General features: G+C 40.2%; 1 protein-coding gene across 6 annotated transcripts; it reads right to left on the bottom strand.

Moving 5' to 3' along the window:
• Window positions 1-219: 219 nt before the first annotated feature.
• LOC131798436 (guanine deaminase-like) lies at window positions 220-17,480 on the bottom strand. 6 transcript variants are annotated; one of them, XM_066165655.1, is made up of 15 exons: window positions 17,341-17,480; window positions 15,837-15,928; window positions 14,948-15,070; window positions 14,313-14,395; window positions 13,306-13,408; window positions 12,862-12,889; window positions 5,006-5,113; window positions 4,216-4,320; window positions 3,906-4,003; window positions 3,416-3,483; window positions 2,514-2,663; window positions 2,189-2,223; window positions 2,021-2,104; window positions 1,475-1,502; window positions 220-1,098 (listed from the first exon to the last, which is right to left on the bottom strand). In XM_066165655.1, the coding sequence occupies exons 1-15, from the start codon at window positions 17,473-17,475 to the stop codon at window positions 995-997; spliced, it is 1,344 nt and encodes a 447-aa protein (XP_066021752.1). In that variant the 5' UTR covers window positions 17,476-17,480; the 3' UTR covers window positions 220-994. The 6 variants fall into 6 exon arrangements, 4 of the variants coding, with proteins under 4 accessions (XP_066021752.1, XP_058972063.2, XP_066021759.1 ...); XM_059116080.2 differs by having other exon boundaries at window positions 14,313-14,400; window positions 14,948-15,119; XM_066165662.1 differs by having other exon boundaries at window positions 15,837-15,924; window positions 17,341-17,467.
• Between the last annotated feature and the right edge of the window lie 1,426 nt (window positions 17,481-18,906).

Consider the following 18,906-nt stretch of genomic DNA (forward strand, 5'->3'; position numbering starts at 1 on the left):
TATTATTACTGAGCGTGTGTATTCCTCATGACTGGGTTTAGTTTTCGGGGTCTCGTTTCAATTGGCCAGCAATTTCATTTTGCAATGACATGTGACACAAATTGTAATGGCAAAATTTATCATTGTGTTATGCCAAAGCGACACGGTAAATTTGTCCGCCTTTAACTGCATCAAGTTTCACGAAAATGTCAGCTACCCAATCGAAGTCGAGAGACCACAAATGGAAAATGACTTTTTTATTCGACTTTAAACTTTATGTCACAAATAAACATTACTTTTCAGAAATCACAATGCTGCATACTTCCGCTTGAATTACAATATCTCTGGTAGTGCCCTCTCACATTTATGTGAAGAAGAATGGATTTTACATCTACATACGACGACAACAAACTAGGAGTACATTGAATTACTTGCGCTAGTTACATTAATATACGCGCAACGCAAATATACAGTATTTAAACCTACTTACAGAAGAATTACGTACAGATGATAGCATACCTACTCTTTTACCTTACAAACCGCTTCTAACAATTTTTTAAAACTTATAATACAAATAGCACTACCAACACTAATTGCTACATTATCACATCTTACGTCACGTCGCCGTTAAACACACGTTAGGTTTGGTAAAGTCACCATAAGCGCCGATCGTGGCTCTGAAAAATTCTTTAAGTTCATATTTGAATATCACCTTACAAAAATTACATATTACTGAATAAAGGGGGTAAGTTTTTAAAGAACCCCCTCCATTAGAGAGGGTATTACAGGATAGAACGGTTTTATCAACTGAGTTGATAATGTAAATTGGCCACCGTAAAGAGTTATTGAGGCTGACGTTTCTAATGCTAACACGGTGGCCAATTTGAGAAAGTGAAACCAGCGCTTAAGGTTTAATAAAGGCCTTCCACCATCCCCTCCCCGGTTCATCCCAGATCTGAAATAAGCGCTCTGTACAATTATTCGAGGATCTACGGTAAACTAAACTCCTGAGCAGTCAGTCATCGATTTCAATATACACCACTTCACTTTGGGTTTTGAAATCTTCTCCTGTCACAAGTTTGCCCGCCACGTAAACCTGTCGAATGTTCCTGTCATCTCCTACAATAAGAAAACAACAGTTACTTTATTGTTACAAACACATGTGTTCCGATTTTTTCATTTTTTCGCTACAGAAACTTGAAAGGCACTTTCGGAAACAACCGGAACTAAGCAACACAGAGAAATTTTAAAGTAGGATTCGTCGCATAGAGTGCGAATAATCAATAATGACACTTTTAGTTCATGTACGTACATTTTAATTTAATAAGTATTCTACTCATTTCATTCTACGTTAATAATTGCAGTTTTACTTTCGATACTTGAAATTTTCTGTTTAACTGACTGACTGCCTCTCCTCCTTCGTACTCACGACGATCAATAGGTTAAAATTCAACTTACAGTAATCAAGTGAGATCAAATTGTCGATCTTACTCACCAAGGTAAAGAAACTTTTGGACTGCATCCTTAAAAAAAAAAAATAAAAAAAAAAAAAAAAAGAACAGATCAACATGTCTTTTTAAAAACCATTTTGTCTTTCACTCAATTACAGTTCCTAATAAGGATACACAAGCGCAGCATTTAGTCGCGTCACTCGTCTCTGTCGAACGATACAAGATACGCAAGAAGATGATGCAGCAAGCCAACCCTTGCCATGTGCGGGCTCTTTTCCCGAACAGCGGTTGGTCATTGAGCCTCGAAAGCTCAGGATAACTTCCAACTGATACCAGGGGGGGAGGGGGTAAGGGGTTACTAAAAAGAAGTATCAAGCCCGATTTCAAAATACGCAAGTACGCAAAAAATAATTAATGAAATTAATGAGTAACTATATTTAAACGAGAACATACCAATACATTACAGAGGACGTGAAATATTTAAGTCACTGACGGTGCAAGTGGACAAACTAAGGCTGATTTAAAACGCTGAGAAACGAAAAAAACTATCTTTTACAATCAGTAGAACGTCAAAAATGGATAACTCCTACCTTTGAATCATCTGCATCAAAACAATCAAATGGGGAATCTGGAACTTCCACGTCAATTAATAATGCATCGAAATCTTTGCCGACCTAAATAAAAAAGTTAAACAAAACGTCAAGCTTCTTCATCGGGAAGTGTTCGTGAAAATCGGTAGGTATTACGCTTCACTTTACCTTAAAATTTCCTATTTTGTCGTCAAGTCCAAGCACTACAACGGAATTAAAACACATCACTTGATAAAGATTGCCATGGACTACCGCAACAATGACAGACATTTCATAGGACTGAAAGGAAATCGAGCTCGAAATTGTTTTCCGCTGAATTTTTATGCCCTCTTCACAATCCTGCTGAAATCCTCGATAACAGTAAATTCTCCTCTAGGAAACACATGGAAAATGCGAACCAAAATTTTAGGCTTTGCAATTGGAGTGTCATTGAAAAGGACTGAAAAAAACAAAAACGAAAAGCTGGAGGGAGATTTAATGATGCATGAATCACCTTGACTACCACCTAAAGTAGCAAGAAAGAAAGCTTCTTCATAAGTTAGGGCTGTGAATTCCTCAGATTTGCCAAAACTGATTACATTGGAGGCTTTGACACAATCACGAATGGCTACCAACATCGATGGTGATTCTCCACCAGAAACATCTGTTGAGTAATTAAAAAAATTAAAAAGGCTTTCATCAATAGAGTCAATTTTCCCTCTAAAGTTCATTTCCTTCACGTCTGCGCTGTCCAACATGTTCTACTTCTTGTACAGCTGTGAAAAATAACACTTGCTAAATTTCGATCGATTTGTGTCCGTATTTTCTACTCCTTGTTATTTGAGTTGAACCGTTTCATTCCAAGACAAAATCTTCCGTGTAATTGTCAGTTCTTTTCCCTTTCTGTCATACATTCATAAAAGCTTTAAGAATTTGGTGTTGAAGCAGACAGGACTTCCTAGTTTCGATTTTACCATCTTCTCGTCAGCTTTCTGCTCGATGTATACAGATATTGTTAAGAAAACTCCTATTCTGTCACTCTTGGGAGATAAGGATTCTATCCAGGAATGGGGAGAAGGGAAGTATTGGGGTCAATTTTTGCTGGGTATGTGCTGTTGGCCTCTCATAACCCATTACAGTCTATTCTGTGGCTAATTATAAACCCCTTTTTAACCGCAAATCTTCCCAAATTTTCTTATCCTCAAAATCCCCATAATAAACCCCATTGCATTAACTCTATTGAAAATGTAACCTCATTACAGTTAATCCAGTTGTGAATATGCGAACCCATCCAGCGGTACATCCCCATTAGCCTATAACTAAGAAGTACCCCACCCCACCCCACCCCATAAAAATCACTCCCGTGATTTTTATGTTGGTTTCTACATACCAAGTAGTTGGGAAATAAAAATTTACCTGTCCCTAATCCAACTTTGATCTTTTTATTCAAGTAGTGTCTGATATCAGCCACACCGCTTCGAATGCTACAACAAAGGTAGAACTTATTGGAACTTGAAGTTGACAAAAGAGAACCCTAGGAATTGTCAATAGCAGTTCATAGCAAAAACTTATCGGGAAAAAAAAACAGTCTCTGATACCACACATTCCACACACTCAACCAAGCCCCAAACTTAATTACAGTCTGAAATTACTGCTCGAAATTTGAGGTAAATTGTCCCTCGACATTTCGCGTTCCTAAGCCTACACAAAAGTCTTCACGAAAATTCGACAAAATCGCTACAAATTTTCGACGTTAACTTCTAAAATACGATGCTCGTATTACATATGCACAAATCTATCTGCTGGCTGTTCTCTAACATTTTTATTCAAAAAACTCAGCTAACTTCAAGGTTATGACCAACTCCACATTAGCCTTGTTAACTTTTAGCTTCATGATATTACTCACTTAAAATTTGATGTCGGACAATGAGCGACGGCAGAATTTCTTTCTAACATAAGATTAATTTCCTCTTCTGTGGAGTGGCAGCAATGTGCCATATATGTCTGCAAAAGAATTCATAAATACCGTCATAACAAATAAAGTAATAAATAACCTCCAAAAACTTTTTACTGATCTATACTAGTTAGTAATTTATTATTATGATTATTACCATTACAAGAATTATCACTGTATCTATAATGAGAGTGATAATTTAAAACCTTGTTTCACAGTTTATAACAAAAGGAGCAAAATTACTAAATGCTCATCTACTCACCTTACCATTAAGAAGATTATGCTTATCATACACTGCAGTATAGCTCTCATTTGGAAATTCTTCTTTAACCAACGATATTTCCTTCTTATTTTCATTTAAGTGACTCTTGAGGAAAAAGACAACAGAATTAATAAATTTTCTTTGAAATTTACACTGATATGGCATCACAACTCTTAATTGTGCGAGGACTTTTTTTTAAGGATATTAAAACTCTTTTATTATCTTCCAACATCTGATTGTTTATTCTTCCTTCTAGTTACTGCACATTTTCTTGTAAACTAGTCACAATAACTTGGTGTTAAACTAAGATGACAACTTCCTCCTGTTAAGTTTGGACATTTTTCATTATCTGTTTAACAAATCATGTGTGGATATTAGAGGGAGAAGTTATATGTTAATCACTCCTAGGAGCAAAAATACCATCCAAGCAGGGACAAGATGCACCAAGGGAATCAAACAACATGTTATGCCAAGTTGATCAACTGAAGCTTTGCTGGTGCATTGAGAGATGAGCCTCCTTCAAATTGCATTCACTTCATTCCACATGTACTTAACGTACAATGTACAATATTATACCTCTCTGGCATTACACATGTACTATACATTACACCACTTAAGTACTACAAAAGGAAGCTAATTTTGAAGTTTAAGATGTGTTATCATTGCTGAAAACTAAATCAGGAAACCTATTGCCCCAGACTTAAATTCACATTTTTCTGTATTGAAAGTAAAGAAAAATTTTCAGACATGGCTTTGAGCACTGTTTAGTTCCTGATTTGGATTAACTGACCTGTATGGGGAGGTTGTAATCCTTTGCAAGATTCCCTAACTTCTTCATCAGGTCTGAGGTGCAACTCAGAACAAACCTTGGAGTGATGACAGGAGTAATGAGTGGATTCTAAAAAAAAAAAAAAAGAATTAATGTAGTCATCAGAATGAGTATGAATGTGAACAGCAGAAGACAGTCACAGTTCACTAAGTTCTTAAAACTTCAAGCATTCATTTCAAAGTACAGGTGGGGATTGTGCCAAGAGGCCACAGTGTAATCTGGCCAGAGATTATCTCAATTTCCACAGCAGTGACTTGGACTATTTTCACTCCACTAGAATGCAATGCTAGTCCAACCAAACTTGGCTCCCCCCTTCTCCTGACACTTGGCCAATATTTATTTATGCTCTGGGGAGGAGATATGCCAAATGAGAGGAAAGTGCTTTGCTCAAGAACAGAACATATTGACTGGCAAGACCTTGAACCCCATTCTTTTAAGCTAAATTTCAGTGCTCTAGCCACTATGCCAAGTAATTGTTCTACTAAAATTATTGTAATGTTGTTCAGGAGAATTTGGTTTTGGATCGATGAATAATCTCCTCATGGATTGTTTTTCTTTGTTCTCATCACCTGTCTGCTTGATATTGTATTGATGTTGGAAGGAGAAATTCTGTCTTGGTCACTAATGGGTGTCAAAGTGTTAGATCCAAGTGTAGGCAAGAACGAATAATCAAAAAAAAATGTTACACTTGGATCTAACATACCGGCCCCATAAGTGAGGAGCACACGCGAGGCACTTAAATTAAACAATTAAAGATCTAAGTGTCTTTCTAAGTGTTCTTAATGTTCTCTTCTCCTGAATTCAGAAAATTGCACAGAAAATAACTCCAAAGGGAAAGTTCAAGCTTCTATCAGCAAGCAAAGCTTGTCAATTGGCCTCTCCAAAACTGCTCCTTTTACTTTCACTCTGGTACGGCGCACCAAACCTTTCTTGTCTGCGAAGACTTCTACCACTCTACCAAGGGGCCATGAATTGCGAGGGGAATTTTCGGCGCTCACTAGAACAATATCCCCAACGGCCAGGTTCTCGCGAATCGTCGTCCATTTCTGCCTACTTTGGAGCAGAGGCAAGTACTCCTTAGACCATCTCTTCCAAAAGATATCTGCGAGATATTGCACTTGTCTCCATCTGCGTCGAGAGAAGGAGTCTTCCTTTTGGAATAACCCAGGGGGCATCTGAGGTTCCGAGCGTAAAAGAAGCAAATGGTTTGGTGTAAGGGGCTCCGGATCATTGGGGTCACCTGAAACTGTGGTGATTGGACGACCATTAATGATGCTTTCCACTTCGCATAGGAGGGTGACTAAACCTTCGTCGTCAACAGTTTGAGTTTGAAGCAAAGCTCGAAGGATCTTGCGCGTTGTTCGAATGCAGCGCTCCCAAACACCTCCATAATGGGAGCCATAGGGGGGTTGAAGTTCCACTTGATACCCTTCTGAAGTAGAGCTTCGTGAATCTTGTTGTGATTCCACGCGTTGATGGATTCCCTGAGCTCCCTCTCTCCGCCGGTGAAATTGGTACCATTATCGGATCTGATCTCCTTTACCTGGCCCCTTCTTGCTATAAACCTTCTGAGCGCCATCAGGAAAGAATCAGTTTCCAAACTGTGCGCCACTTCAATGTGAACCGCGCGGATAGAAAGACACGTGAAAATGACCCCATATCTTTTCACAAGACTTCGCCCACGGCGTACCTGAAGAGGACCAAAACAATCAATGCCGACAGATGTAAAAGGTGGCTGACCTGGGGTAACACGATCCACGGGAAGGTCAGCCATTTTCTGCTCACAGAACGGGCCTTGACGCCGCCGGCAACTGAAACATTTCGAAAGAACTTTCCTGACAACAGAACTTGCGTTTACGATCCAAAACTTCTCGCGAGCAAGACTGATAACGTACTCTCTTCCAGAGTGACCGGAGATCTGGTGGTAATATTCTACTACAAGGTTGGTCACGTGATCCTTCTTGGGTAAAATAATCTGATGTTTGGCCTCAAATGCAGTGGACGCTAAACTTAACCTCCCACCGACACGTAAGACGCCGTTCACTAAGATTGGATCCAGACTTCGAAGGCTGCTGCTTTTCTTGACTTGCGTACCGTTTTCAGACTTGCTTAACAGCTCAAGCTCATCCGGAAAATTGAACTGCTGGACGTTCCTGAGGATTTCTAGCTCCGCAATTGCCAACTCCGTAACGGTAATTGGTGGTAAAGAAAGGATGGGAGTTGAAAGGATCGGCTCTCTCGATTTTCCGCGTTTACTTGACCTTTTCAAGTTTCCAAGGTATCGTAAAAACCATGCAACTGACTTCTTCAATCGGTGCCAGGAAGACGCGCGTTGAAAGTACTCAACCAAAGGATGCTCCGACTCGGAAACAGAAGCGTGACAAACCTTATAAACCATCTTCACTTCCGGGTCTCCGTTTTGAAGACATCCAAGGGATAAGGGGTTCCTAGGCCAATCTTCTTCTGACTTCCAAAGAAACTCCGGCCCCAGTAACCATCTTTGGCAGCTCAACAATGCTTTGGCAGTCAGCGCTCTTGAAGCGCAATCTCCAGGATTCGCTACACCTTCCACATAGCGCCACTGATCTGGACTTGAGCCCTCTCGTAGTACGGCAACCCGATTGGCAACAAACGTGTGGAAACGCGTACTTTCGTTCTTCACATAACGAAGCACTGACATGCTGTCTGACCAAAACACGGATTCACAATTAGGAGGCATCTCCAGCTCTTCCTTGAGCATCTTGTCTTGTCGCACAGAAACGGTTGCGGCCGAGAGCTCTAAACGAGGAACAGAGATAGTTTTCAAAGGAGCAACGCGTGATTTTCCAAACAGGAAGGAACAATGAACTCGGTCCTCATGGCTAAGCAGTCGAAGGTAAGTCACTGAGCCATAAGCTGCCTCTGAGGCATCAGAGAAGTGATGTAGCTGACTGGATTTAACGGGACCAAAATCCTCTGGCCTTAAACAGCGACTCACAGCAAACTCCGAGAGCTTTGGAACATCTGCTAGCCAATTTTCCCAACGTGCAGCGTACTCAGTCGGGATCTCGTCATCCCATCCTAGCTTAACGCGACAAAGATCTTGAAGGATTTCCTTCGCGGTCAGAACGAACGGTGCCAGGAATCCCAACGGATCGAAAATAGCACTCGCTAGAGACAAGATACCCCTACGCGTTTGTGGACGGGAGCTAATGTTGACTCTGAAGCGGAACGAGTCGGATTCTACACACCATTGAACTCCCAGGGCTCGCTGAACAGGCAACTCTTCCTTCCTTATGCCCATGTCCTTGATGTCCTTTGCTCGCTCCTTCTCAGGGATAGCTTGCAGAACATCACGGCTATTGCTGACCCATTTGGTTAGCTTGAAACCACCACGTGATAGTAAACTGCATAAACTGCCAACATGCTCAATGGCTTTCTGCTCGCCAACATAAAAGTTTCTTTTAACTGTGTTAATGACGTCAGGAGGGAAGCTGTGACGATTATCTTCTGCTGTCTTGCGGAGTGCGAGGTTTGCGCAAGCCGGTGATGAAATGGCTCCAAACAAGTGAACGACCATCTGATATTCTTGTAATTCGCGCGCCATGTTGCCATCCTCCCACCAAAGAAAACGCAGAAAGGAACTATCAGGATCGGGAACTCTCACTTGGTGGAACATGGACTCTATGTCCGCCATGACGGCTACTCTCTCTTCACGAAACCTCAACAGGACTCCTACAAGCGAACTAGTTAGGTCCGGGCCCTTGTACAGCATGTCATTGAGGGACTTTCCCATAAATTTGGCCGAACAGTCAAACACGACGCGGATCTTTCCTGGCTTGCGAGGGTGGTAAACACCATGGTGCGGTATGTACCAGGCGGTGCCCTTCGCGGGGCTATTCTGATCAGGGGACACTTTGCGTGCATATCCTTTGGAGAGAATGTCTTCCATAAAGGCCTTATAATCTTGATACAACTTCGGGTCTCTTTCCAGCCTTTTCTTCAACCAAATGGCGCGCTGCCAGGCCTGAGCCTTGTTGCTGGGTACAGGCGTTTGGCGATCCTTAAAAGGTAAAGAGATTTGATAGTGCCCATTTCTCAACTCCACCGTCTGTTCGGCGATTTGCATAAATCTACGTTCGTCTTGAGACATCTCTGTCTTGCTATCAGCGGTGGGATCGGTAAAATCGCGATTGTAGAAGTCTTCTATCATCTGTTGGAGCCGGTGATCGACTTTAGCAACAAAAGTGGATGACCGTGAACTATGGTGACGACGGCCTAAGGGACCATTTACCGCCCAGCCGATTCGAGTTCTTGAAGCATAAGGACCACCGTCTTGACTGTGTTTGATATCAAGTGGATCGAGAGCCTTGGGAACGTCACTAGCAATCAAAAGGCCAACCTCAGCGTCGAGACGAGGCAGAAAAACTCCTTGCAAGTGGGGCCACTGATCAACGTCATCCTGAGTTGGAATGTCGCTGCTGGACACAGGAATCTCCGGCCTGGTATAAAGGGTCGGGAGGCTAATCCATTCGTTCTCGTCCAAATCGGATACAAGAAGGTCGCGAACCAGGAAGCTGTTGGTGATGCTATTTTTCTTCTCAAGAGTAGACAGGGATATCTTAACTTGCTGACCATTAATCCCGAGCTGCTTCATGAGCGATTCAGTACAGAAACTGGAGTTGCTACCGTTATCCAGGAAGGCGTAGGTGATGACGCTCTTATCACTATCTTTCGCTCTTACTCTAACTGGTATTACGGCCATGCCTGTCCTACGACCCTCTCCTGAAGTCTCACTGTTGGCACTGGTGCCCGTTTTTACCATGTGACTACAAACTTGAGTGCTGATTACGTCTTCCGTACCCACTCCAACGTCGACAGCTGGTCTCTCACGAGGGCTTGTATGTAAAACAGTAGGATGCCGTCCTTTACAGTTCGCAATCTTGCAATTTTTCCTCTGCGGGCAAAACTTTGCGACATGTTCGGTGGATAAACATCCAAAGCACAGCTTTTTGGACAACAGGAATTGAATTCTCTCTTGGTAGGGTTTCCACCGCAATGATTGACAATCCTCAAGGGCGTGGTTTCTGCTACAATAGAGACACCGATTTTTCCCTTGTGAGGGACCCTGATCGATTCCAGTTGGCTGAACCTTGCGAGTCTGAGGTCTCTGCTCTCCATCGGCGCGTTGACTTGGCTCCTTTACACCCTGCGGAACAGTTTCACTGGTATGACCTTCACTATCGCCTACATGTGCTAAGAGACTGAGATTCTTGGGATTGGATGTCTTGCCACCATAGGACCGCTGACCAGGCGCCGATCTTACGGTATCGGATATCTTGCCAAAGACTGGGTTGGTTAGTATTCTTGCTTCGCGATCAACAAAGGTGACGAAGTCACTAAACTGTACTGGCCTTAACTGTCTGTCCATGATGTCATCAGCTAAGCGACGCCATCTTTCTCTCATGCTGTAAGGAATCTTGAGCACCAACTTTTGAATGTTTCCTGGCTGATCAAACTTAGAAATGTACTGGCTACCTGCCAATGCGTTCTTGCAACTTGCGAGAAAGACTGAAAAACGATTCAAAGCCACACCATCTTCTGCCTTTATGCTCGGCCAGTCGAGGGCCTTCATCTCGTAAGCGGATGCTATGCGATAATCGTCACCATACTTCCTTCTCAAAAGCCTACGAGCCTCATCGTAACCTTCTTCCGTTGGTAAATGATGACAGGATCTTACAAGTTCCTTAACGTCCCCTGCGGTGAACTGCTCGAGGTAATAGAGTCTATCAGTACTGCTAAATGTTCTGGATTCAACCAAATTTTCAAAAGCGCGAACGAAGGTGCGGTACTCAATAGGGTTTCCGTCAAACACAGGGACACGGGGCTGCGGAAGTTTGTTCCTATTCTGATTATGCGCTAGCGATTCCATAATTCTGTTCTGCTGAAACTGAAGAGCAGTCTGTTGCCGCTGCAAACCAATCGTTTCCTTTCTCAGATCCTCACCGACTGTACAGGCTTGATAATCAAACTGGCCGTAAGGAACAGAATCCATAGACACGCCCTGGCCTGGGTGGTGCACCTCGCCTGGAAAAGACCTTTTCGCGCGGGGGCTGGTACGAGGGGGTTCCTGATCCTGGAGCTCTGTCTCCAATTTTAAAGGCTTCACCTCCGGTAGGGAAGGGGAGGTCATTGCTGCGTAGACCCTCTCCTTAGCTGTTGTCTTGATCATTGCGGCTTCGAGGTTAAGGCGTAATTCTTCCTGCTGTAAACGAAACTTTTTCTCTTCGAGTGTTTGGCGCTTTTCGAGCATAGAAATTTCAGCTTTTAACTCGGCAATTCTTGCGGCTTCTTTGGCTCTCGCGGCTGCAACTGATGAAGCACGACCACCACGTGAACTTGCTCGACTTGAATGTTTTGAAACCTTGGAAGCACCTGAAGGAATTGGTGTGCCAGCACAACTAATTGAATCCTCGGGATTCACTGCCGAACCCACCCGAAGCGACTCTGCTAATAGCTTGTATTCAATATTAATTATCCATTCGATGATCTCCTGACGGAACACACGAACCTTTCTCTCCTTGTCTTCAAGATAGCGTTGCTCCTCAATAATGGCGTTCTCATCCAGAATTTCTTCGACGTAATCGCGATGGGCCTCTTTGAATCTTTCAAAAGCGTTGTCCAAGTAAGGAAGCTTCCCTTTAACCTCCTGAAGATTATGATCATCAGTAAGCAAGCCAGAAATTTCATTGGGAATGGCGGTTACGGTAGATAGGTGACCAGACCTTGAATTTTTCTTGAAACGAAGTGTTTCCAGGTTAGACGCTTCAAAATCCAGCGAACGGTTTGGTTGTCGTACGCGTGTTCCAACTCGCCGAGCGACGGGATCTGTAAGCTGCTTGCGGCTAAAGCTCATGACGAAACGACATGTCACCAACAATTTTCAACGATGAAACTGCAATAAACCTGCAAGACTCCTGGCCTTGAATAATAGCACCACAAACCAAATAAAAAGAAAAAGATTTATTGGAGCCGATGTGCTTGGTACTAAGAGTGTGGGTTGAAACTAAAACGGTAAAAAAGCAAAAAAGTTACAAGTTGCGACTAAGGTAAATTAGAGTAAAGAAATAACAAAACTGCAAAACGAGGACTGTGAAGTACACTTACATTGTTTTGGCCAGAGAAAACTTCTGTAAAGAGGACTGCGAATAACGCGAAGAGGCTAGAAACAAACTAAACAGAACTGCGCTAAGCGCGGACCAAACTGAACTCACAAACTGTACTGACAAACTACGATATGAAAATACGCTAGAACATGCGGAAAATAAAACTATAGAAAGGCGCTAATGAAGATGAAACAGCACGGAAACGCTAACGAGGGCACGAAAACTGACAGAAAGAGATAAACACCTAAATTAACGCCAAAAAAGAAGACTAAACAAATGGACGAAAAGAAGTATAAACTAATTTGCGTACGCAAAGGAAAAACAAATTAGGCAAGAACGAATAATAAAAAAAAAATGTTACACTTGGATCTAACACAAAGGGTATGGAAAATTACAGAACACTAGCTTCTTTTAATGCTTATGGGTGTATGTGTGTGTGTGTCTGCAGAGAAAGAGTACAGTTTGTGATATCTGTCATTTCCAAATGAACATCACTTTTCATTCTGCAATTCTTCATCGCTAGTTTCTTTTCAGGGATTTTTTTGAGACACCCCACCACATCAGGGAAGCCAAGTTGCTGCTATCTAGAGCTACTTCTGCAGTCATTCCTTTCAAATTTAGAAAGTTTGTTGCTACATGTACATGCATTCGTGTTTTTTACTTTTTAATTACCTTCATCCCTAATATATAGGTAATAATCCTGCCAAAACAAAAAATTGAAATAAACATTCATATCTTTTTCACAACCAGTGTTTTGCTTTGTACTAAAATATAAGTGTATGTATCAACATATCTGTTACAACATACTATATTTAACCCTAAAAACATGATAGAGTTAGTAGGACAGATATATTAGTAGTACTGGCTACCTGAAGTAAGCCTTTTTATAGGGTTAAACATGCTTTCTAACCAAGTGAGTTAGTGACGAGACAGAATTTCCCCTTACACCCCTTGCCATAATAACACAATACCAAGCAGACAAATGGAGAATATAGAAAATATTTGTTGATCCAATACCAAATTCTTTAACTAAAATCATAAGAATTATATGGCAGACACTAAGGAGAATTACTAATGAGATCATAGGAGTGAAAGGGTTACCTAAAGACAATTTACCTGTCAGCATTCTTAACTGAGTCCTCTGTTCCCTCAATGTAGTAGTTTGGACTGTTCCTGTCCATACAAACTTTTCCTACATATGCTCTTTGTCCAAGTTCAGCTGTTCAAATTCGGCATATGCATTGTGTAACAAAAAAAATTATTTTTTGCTACTTTACAAACATTTTAATGACACTCAACATCATTTAACTCTTGCTAATGGCATCTGCTAAATTTAAATGCACCAAAACCATGTGACACATTGCAATTGTTACAAAATTCACATGATCCTAAACACGGTAAATATATATATTAATTAAATGATCAATAAGCATGCATGTACCTTCACTCAAAAAGAATGGAAATCTACATTAATCACGAAAATTTGATGAAAATTTGGGATTAAGGAAACTACAGAAAATGTAATGAATTAGTTCAATAAAAATCTAATGATCTAACAGTCTCTACCACTAAATAAATACTAAGGTATGCAGGGTTAATTTTAGGCTGTCCCAGACAAAGTTGAAACAAACTCATACTGCAGTTGTCTGTCCTGCATAAGCACCACACTTTCAGATGACAGAGCTCTGGAAATTCCAGACATCATTAATTTTTTTTTCTTAGAAGCAGGGCTCATTTAAGGACAGCACTTAATCATGGGGCAGCATTTAACAGATTTCAAGTAGAAAATATGGTACTCCTGATCACTACATCAGGGTTTGTACCCTTTCTCAGAGAAAAAACTTCAAGGAATTTTCTAGGACATCCCTGGGCTCAGATTGATTTTTTCAGCACCATTTCAATCTTCAAGATTTCAAAATAAATTCTCATTACCTGCTACACACATTACTTCTAAAAGAAATTCTGAAAACTTTTTGCTTGAGTTAAGCAGATTAATCCAGGACTTTCCAGGACCCATAGTCTTTTCCCATGACTTTCAAGATTTTCCAGAACCTGTACAAACCCTTACCACATGCTACAGAAACTGGAAAAAGCTCCTAAGGGACTCACCCTTTCATACTGACCTATAACATCACAGAGGACTACTGTAGCATCATAGTGAATAGTTGCAAAGTATGATGCAGTGGTTGTTCCATTCTTGAGTAACCTTTCCTTGATCATGTTACATATAAAAAAAAAGATATTCAGGTGTCTGGGTGAACAAGAATATTGAGTTCTTTTCAAGTTACATTATTATCTCAAAGCAAATCTCTACACCTTAAGGTGCTTGATTGTATAAAGATGTCTCCATAAAAATGCCATGTGACAATACCAGCTACAGGTATGGACATTATTTTAGTTAAAGCCTTCAACTAAACAAGCCTTCCACAAGCCAAAATGCAATCTCTATTCCCCCTTCCAATTAGAGTTTCTTGATAATAATCCTCATTTCTCACTCAAGATATCTGAATGTGAAACAGAACTTTTCTATGAAAGTGAGTATTTTGTATTCTGTTTGAATAATAATTAACTTCTGGAAAGCAAAGTAAAAACCTACCAAAAAAAAACTAGTAGTAATTAAAAACTGCTCCAAGCTGTGTTTGTTTTCCAAAAAGACTATCATACACAGAATTTATTCATTTACCCACTATTGGTCATTTTGGAAGATTTTCCAAAATGACTGATAAATGCTAAATAAAAATAAGTGAATAGAACTCACCACAACTTTTCTGTATGCATTCTGAGCAAATTCTTTGTTTGCAAATCTTGCTTCAGAGGGAAATGTATACTTTCCAAGCCACTGTAGGAGAGGCACATCATAGCCTGTTCCAGTGAATATATACTGCGGAGCATGAATATGAGTATCAACTAATCCAGGCATCAAAAACTGTCTAAAAAAAGTCATAACAAAGAAACATTTATTAACATTCAAGTGTACAGCGATGTCTGCCATATTCCAAAAGATTTTTCAAGTGACCCTCGAAAGAGTTAAAGGGATTTAATTTCTACTGAAACTGTGATGTTATTAATAGTACAAGATAATTCAATTTTCCCAACTGAGTTCATAAGATGAATTGGTCATTGTAAAGGTTTTCTTAAGCTGATGTTTTGAGTGTTGGCCTATGTTAGAGCAAATCTACTCTCTAAGGATTTCATTGACAAAGGACTTGCACTTGAAACATCAGGTTTAGAATTTCTTTACAGTGACTGATTCACATGATTACCTTAGCGTTCTTGATAAAAACAACTTACTATGAAAGGGGTACCATCACAATGAACAACTTTTCAGTCACTATAACAGACAATGGTCCTTCTCAGGATTACACCCACCCCAGCAATCAGACTATACAATAACAATCCGTCAGATGTTACAATAAAAAATCTGCAATGTATTTGGACTAAAAACAAGATGGAAGAATATTTGCACTTGGGGATATTAAATAGACTCTCTTCATCACAACACGCTCATGTTTTTTCGAATGAAAGTACAAATTCTTAGATTGCACTTACTTTTGCCTCAAATAAAACTTTTACCAAATCCTTTCCCGAAAAAGTTATCACATTTTTATGCATGAACAAAAATCAATAAAAAAAAATTATTACTCTACCTGTTCTCTTTTAGGGTGATTACATCTCTCTCATTAAATCCAAACCTTTCAGCAAGTTCCTCCATACAAGAAGCATTATCAATAAAAACTATCTAACAAGAAAAAAAACACTTTCAGTTATAAAAGTGAGCAGCCCAACATTAACCATATACATACATACATACATTTATTGCAACTCCCGAGCTGGATTTTTCAGTTACAAAGCCTACATTAAAATTATTGTGATATTATAGTAACATTGTATTGGCCTAAAAATATATATAAGTGAAAACTAAGGCTAGTACAATATAAATACGAAAGGCCAGTACACGTTAAAAACACTAGTGAACTAAAACAAAAATTAGACAAGAATAGAAGATTGAAATGATTCATCTGTGTGTGACATTTCCACTAAGGAGTGCATTCAGTAGGCAGAGCCTAAAGGCATTTACATTCTCAGCTGCTTTAACCATTTGAGCCCTTTGAGACCTAAGAGTGACTATCATTGAATTTCACCCCCATATCACACATTAAGGGCACAAGAATAAAGGAAATAATCACCAACTAAAGAAGCTTGTGATTCTTAAATGAATTCTCCTTGTCAGCACCTTAGGAAATGCATAGTGAACAGAATGGAGAATAAGCATACTGATGTTAGGGTGTAAAGGGTTAAACAGAAATGATGATGCAGGTTTTGCCCCTCATCTACAATAAATGATAGAAATTTCCAGCAGTCAAGTAGTGACAGTACACTGGTACCCTTAGAGAACTGTTGGTGAGCTCTGATTTTTAGGAGAAGCATTCCCTTCTTCAACTGTTCCTAGAAAACAATTCTAGGTGATTTGCCTTCCTTTCAAAATTGGAAGTGCAAAGCATTCAACTCCATAACAACAACGTTTCCATCTTCCGCCATGTTATTTAAATTGACTTCATTGTGCATTTACCATCCACGACGAGCTAAAATAACTACTCAGACAAAGTCCATAAACAAAGAACTTTTAGGAAAGTTAAGCAAGAAGGCCAGAGTCGTGAAAGAGGGCGGCAAATTGCTTTATAGGTGATGCGTGATTAAGGCCAAAATTAATATGTAACACGTGAATTTTACAGAAAAGCGAGCGTGATTCGGGAATTTATGAACCAGTGTGAGGCGTGGTTTGCCTCTGAAATATACGTTAGTTGTGAATTTTTTCTTTCATTTCGTAAAAACCTTTGGGTTTCCGTGAAGCCTTCCGCACGAGAAGAGAGATTTGAAGTTTTCCTTTTATATTCGTGACGCGTGAATTTGCGTGAAAAGGGATTATAATTAATTTAAAAAAATGATCGACACTTTTAAAATTAACAAACATGTTTCAACAGCTCTTCTGTCATCTTTAGCTCTGAATAACACAAAGTACAAAGTTGAATTTAAAGTTTGTAACAAAATGATGATTGGACAAAACAAACAATAGAAACAGAACACTGTGTGCACTGTAAATGCAAAATTTAACGAGAACCGACTTCTCAATAGGAGCGAGAAATAATTTACCTTTCCGTCATGATCAACTCCTATAATCCTCTTTGGACATATTTCCATTCTATTGGCTGCAGTAGAGTGCACAAGTGTTCCCGAAAATACATGTTTTATGCTCAACCGCGATGTTCTGCGATTTGCCTCCGCCATCTTGAATTACAGTTCGAGAAGGACTAAGACAGAGGAAGAATGGGAATTGAACTTACTTGTACTCAGGCTCTTTCGAATAATTTTTTTATAATATAACGCGCCCTGTCATTGATTGGAAGAGCGTGCCCTATCCGAGTACAGCTAAAGCTGTCACGTCATCTGCCAATCTGTCGTCAAAAAAGGCAGAAGAAATCGAACAGCTAGAACTAGCAGAGGGTCTACGAGAGATGGAACAACTGTTGCCCGCACCAGCACCGTTAAACATCGATGCTGCAAATCTCTACAGCCAGTGCCGGAGAAACTGGGTTGGTGCCCTTGAGCAAGATTCGATTTCACTTTGCTCAATTTTTCAGTCCTTTATAATCAGCTAACTCGAGCCCCTGCTAACTTGAACTGTTTTTTTCCTCCCTTAGGAGTTCGAGTTAGCAGGTTCTCCTGTAATCCTTTTATGCAAGTATTTTTGCCCAAGCAGAAATGACAACCTTCCTGAACAGCATCAACTTTACATACTTATAGCACATATTCAATTTTGCAGTTTTCCAGATAAGAAGGAAAGTTACCACACCATTACAAAAGAATTAAAAGCCACTGAAAGGTTGCTAAATTCTTGTAATTTTGAGCATCTTTCCACAACAGCGCCCAGCGTTTTGATCAAAGCAAATGCGAATAAACGGAAAAAGGGTTGGGAAATGTAAAACACACAATGTAAGAGAAATCGATCAGATTGTCCGCGAAAATCTCATCAGAAATTATACTTAGTACTTTCGTAAGTATCACAGGAGAACGTATTTAAAAATTTGCGACGTTCGCACAAAACATAATGGTTGCAGGCGTTAATATGTCACTTCAAACGTTAGACGAGATGTAAGCTTAAATCGTCCTAGATTTCTCGTGTAATTTGCTGTGAGTGAAACTTTGCCAATCCCGTGAAGTTATTTCGTCGCACGGGCCACGCAGGTATGTCAAGCAACTGGCGCTTACGCTTGCGTAGCTTTCTGTGCGCGTCAAAATAAAATCTCCTTCGACTGGTTGTTTAGGGAAGGTTCGGGGTTTTTTTACGATTACTGTGAATAATCCGAGTGAAAATGTTTCAGACCGTTGTCGAGTATGCTCTTTCGTTTTTATCAAAATTAAGAGAAAAAGAAACCTTAAAGGCGAGTTTATGAAAATATTTAAAGAAGTTTTCAATACAAAGTTCTACCAGACGATGGTCTTCCGCGTGCAATTTTCGACACTTGTCGCTATAGAATTGAAACATCGTGGAAACGTAATTGTAACTGGGAGGTGACAGACTCCAAAAAAAAAACGGTATGCCTTTGTCCTGGCAGCAGCTGAAAAGATTACGCTCTTTCCAAACCCCGTCGGTAATTGTCCGAAAACATCTCTCCTTCCCACAATGTTCTCGATTGTAAGTTTTTGTTCAGATTTTAA

The sequence above is a fragment of the Pocillopora verrucosa genome, chromosome 1, assembly GCF_036669915.1.
Source record: "Pocillopora verrucosa isolate sample1 chromosome 1, ASM3666991v2, whole genome shotgun sequence".
NCBI classification, from domain to species: Eukaryota; Metazoa; Cnidaria; class Anthozoa; order Scleractinia; family Pocilloporidae; genus Pocillopora; species Pocillopora verrucosa.

What these genes read in the sequence shown, in the direction of transcription:
- LOC131798436 (XM_059116080.2), bottom strand. Translation starts at nt 17,475, where the DNA reads ATGGCGGAGGCAAATCGCAGAACATCGCGGTTGAGCATAAAACATGTA. An exon ending in ATCACCCTAAAAGAGAACAG is followed by an intron (nt 15,120 to 15,836) that starts GTAGAGTAATAA and finishes GACTTTTTTTAG; the next exon opens with ACAGTTTTTGATGCCTGGAT. An exon ending in AGTCCTCTGTGATGTTATAG is followed by an intron (nt 13,409 to 14,312) that starts GTCAGTATGAAA and finishes GAATTTGAACAG; the next exon opens with CTGAACTTGGACAAAGAGCA.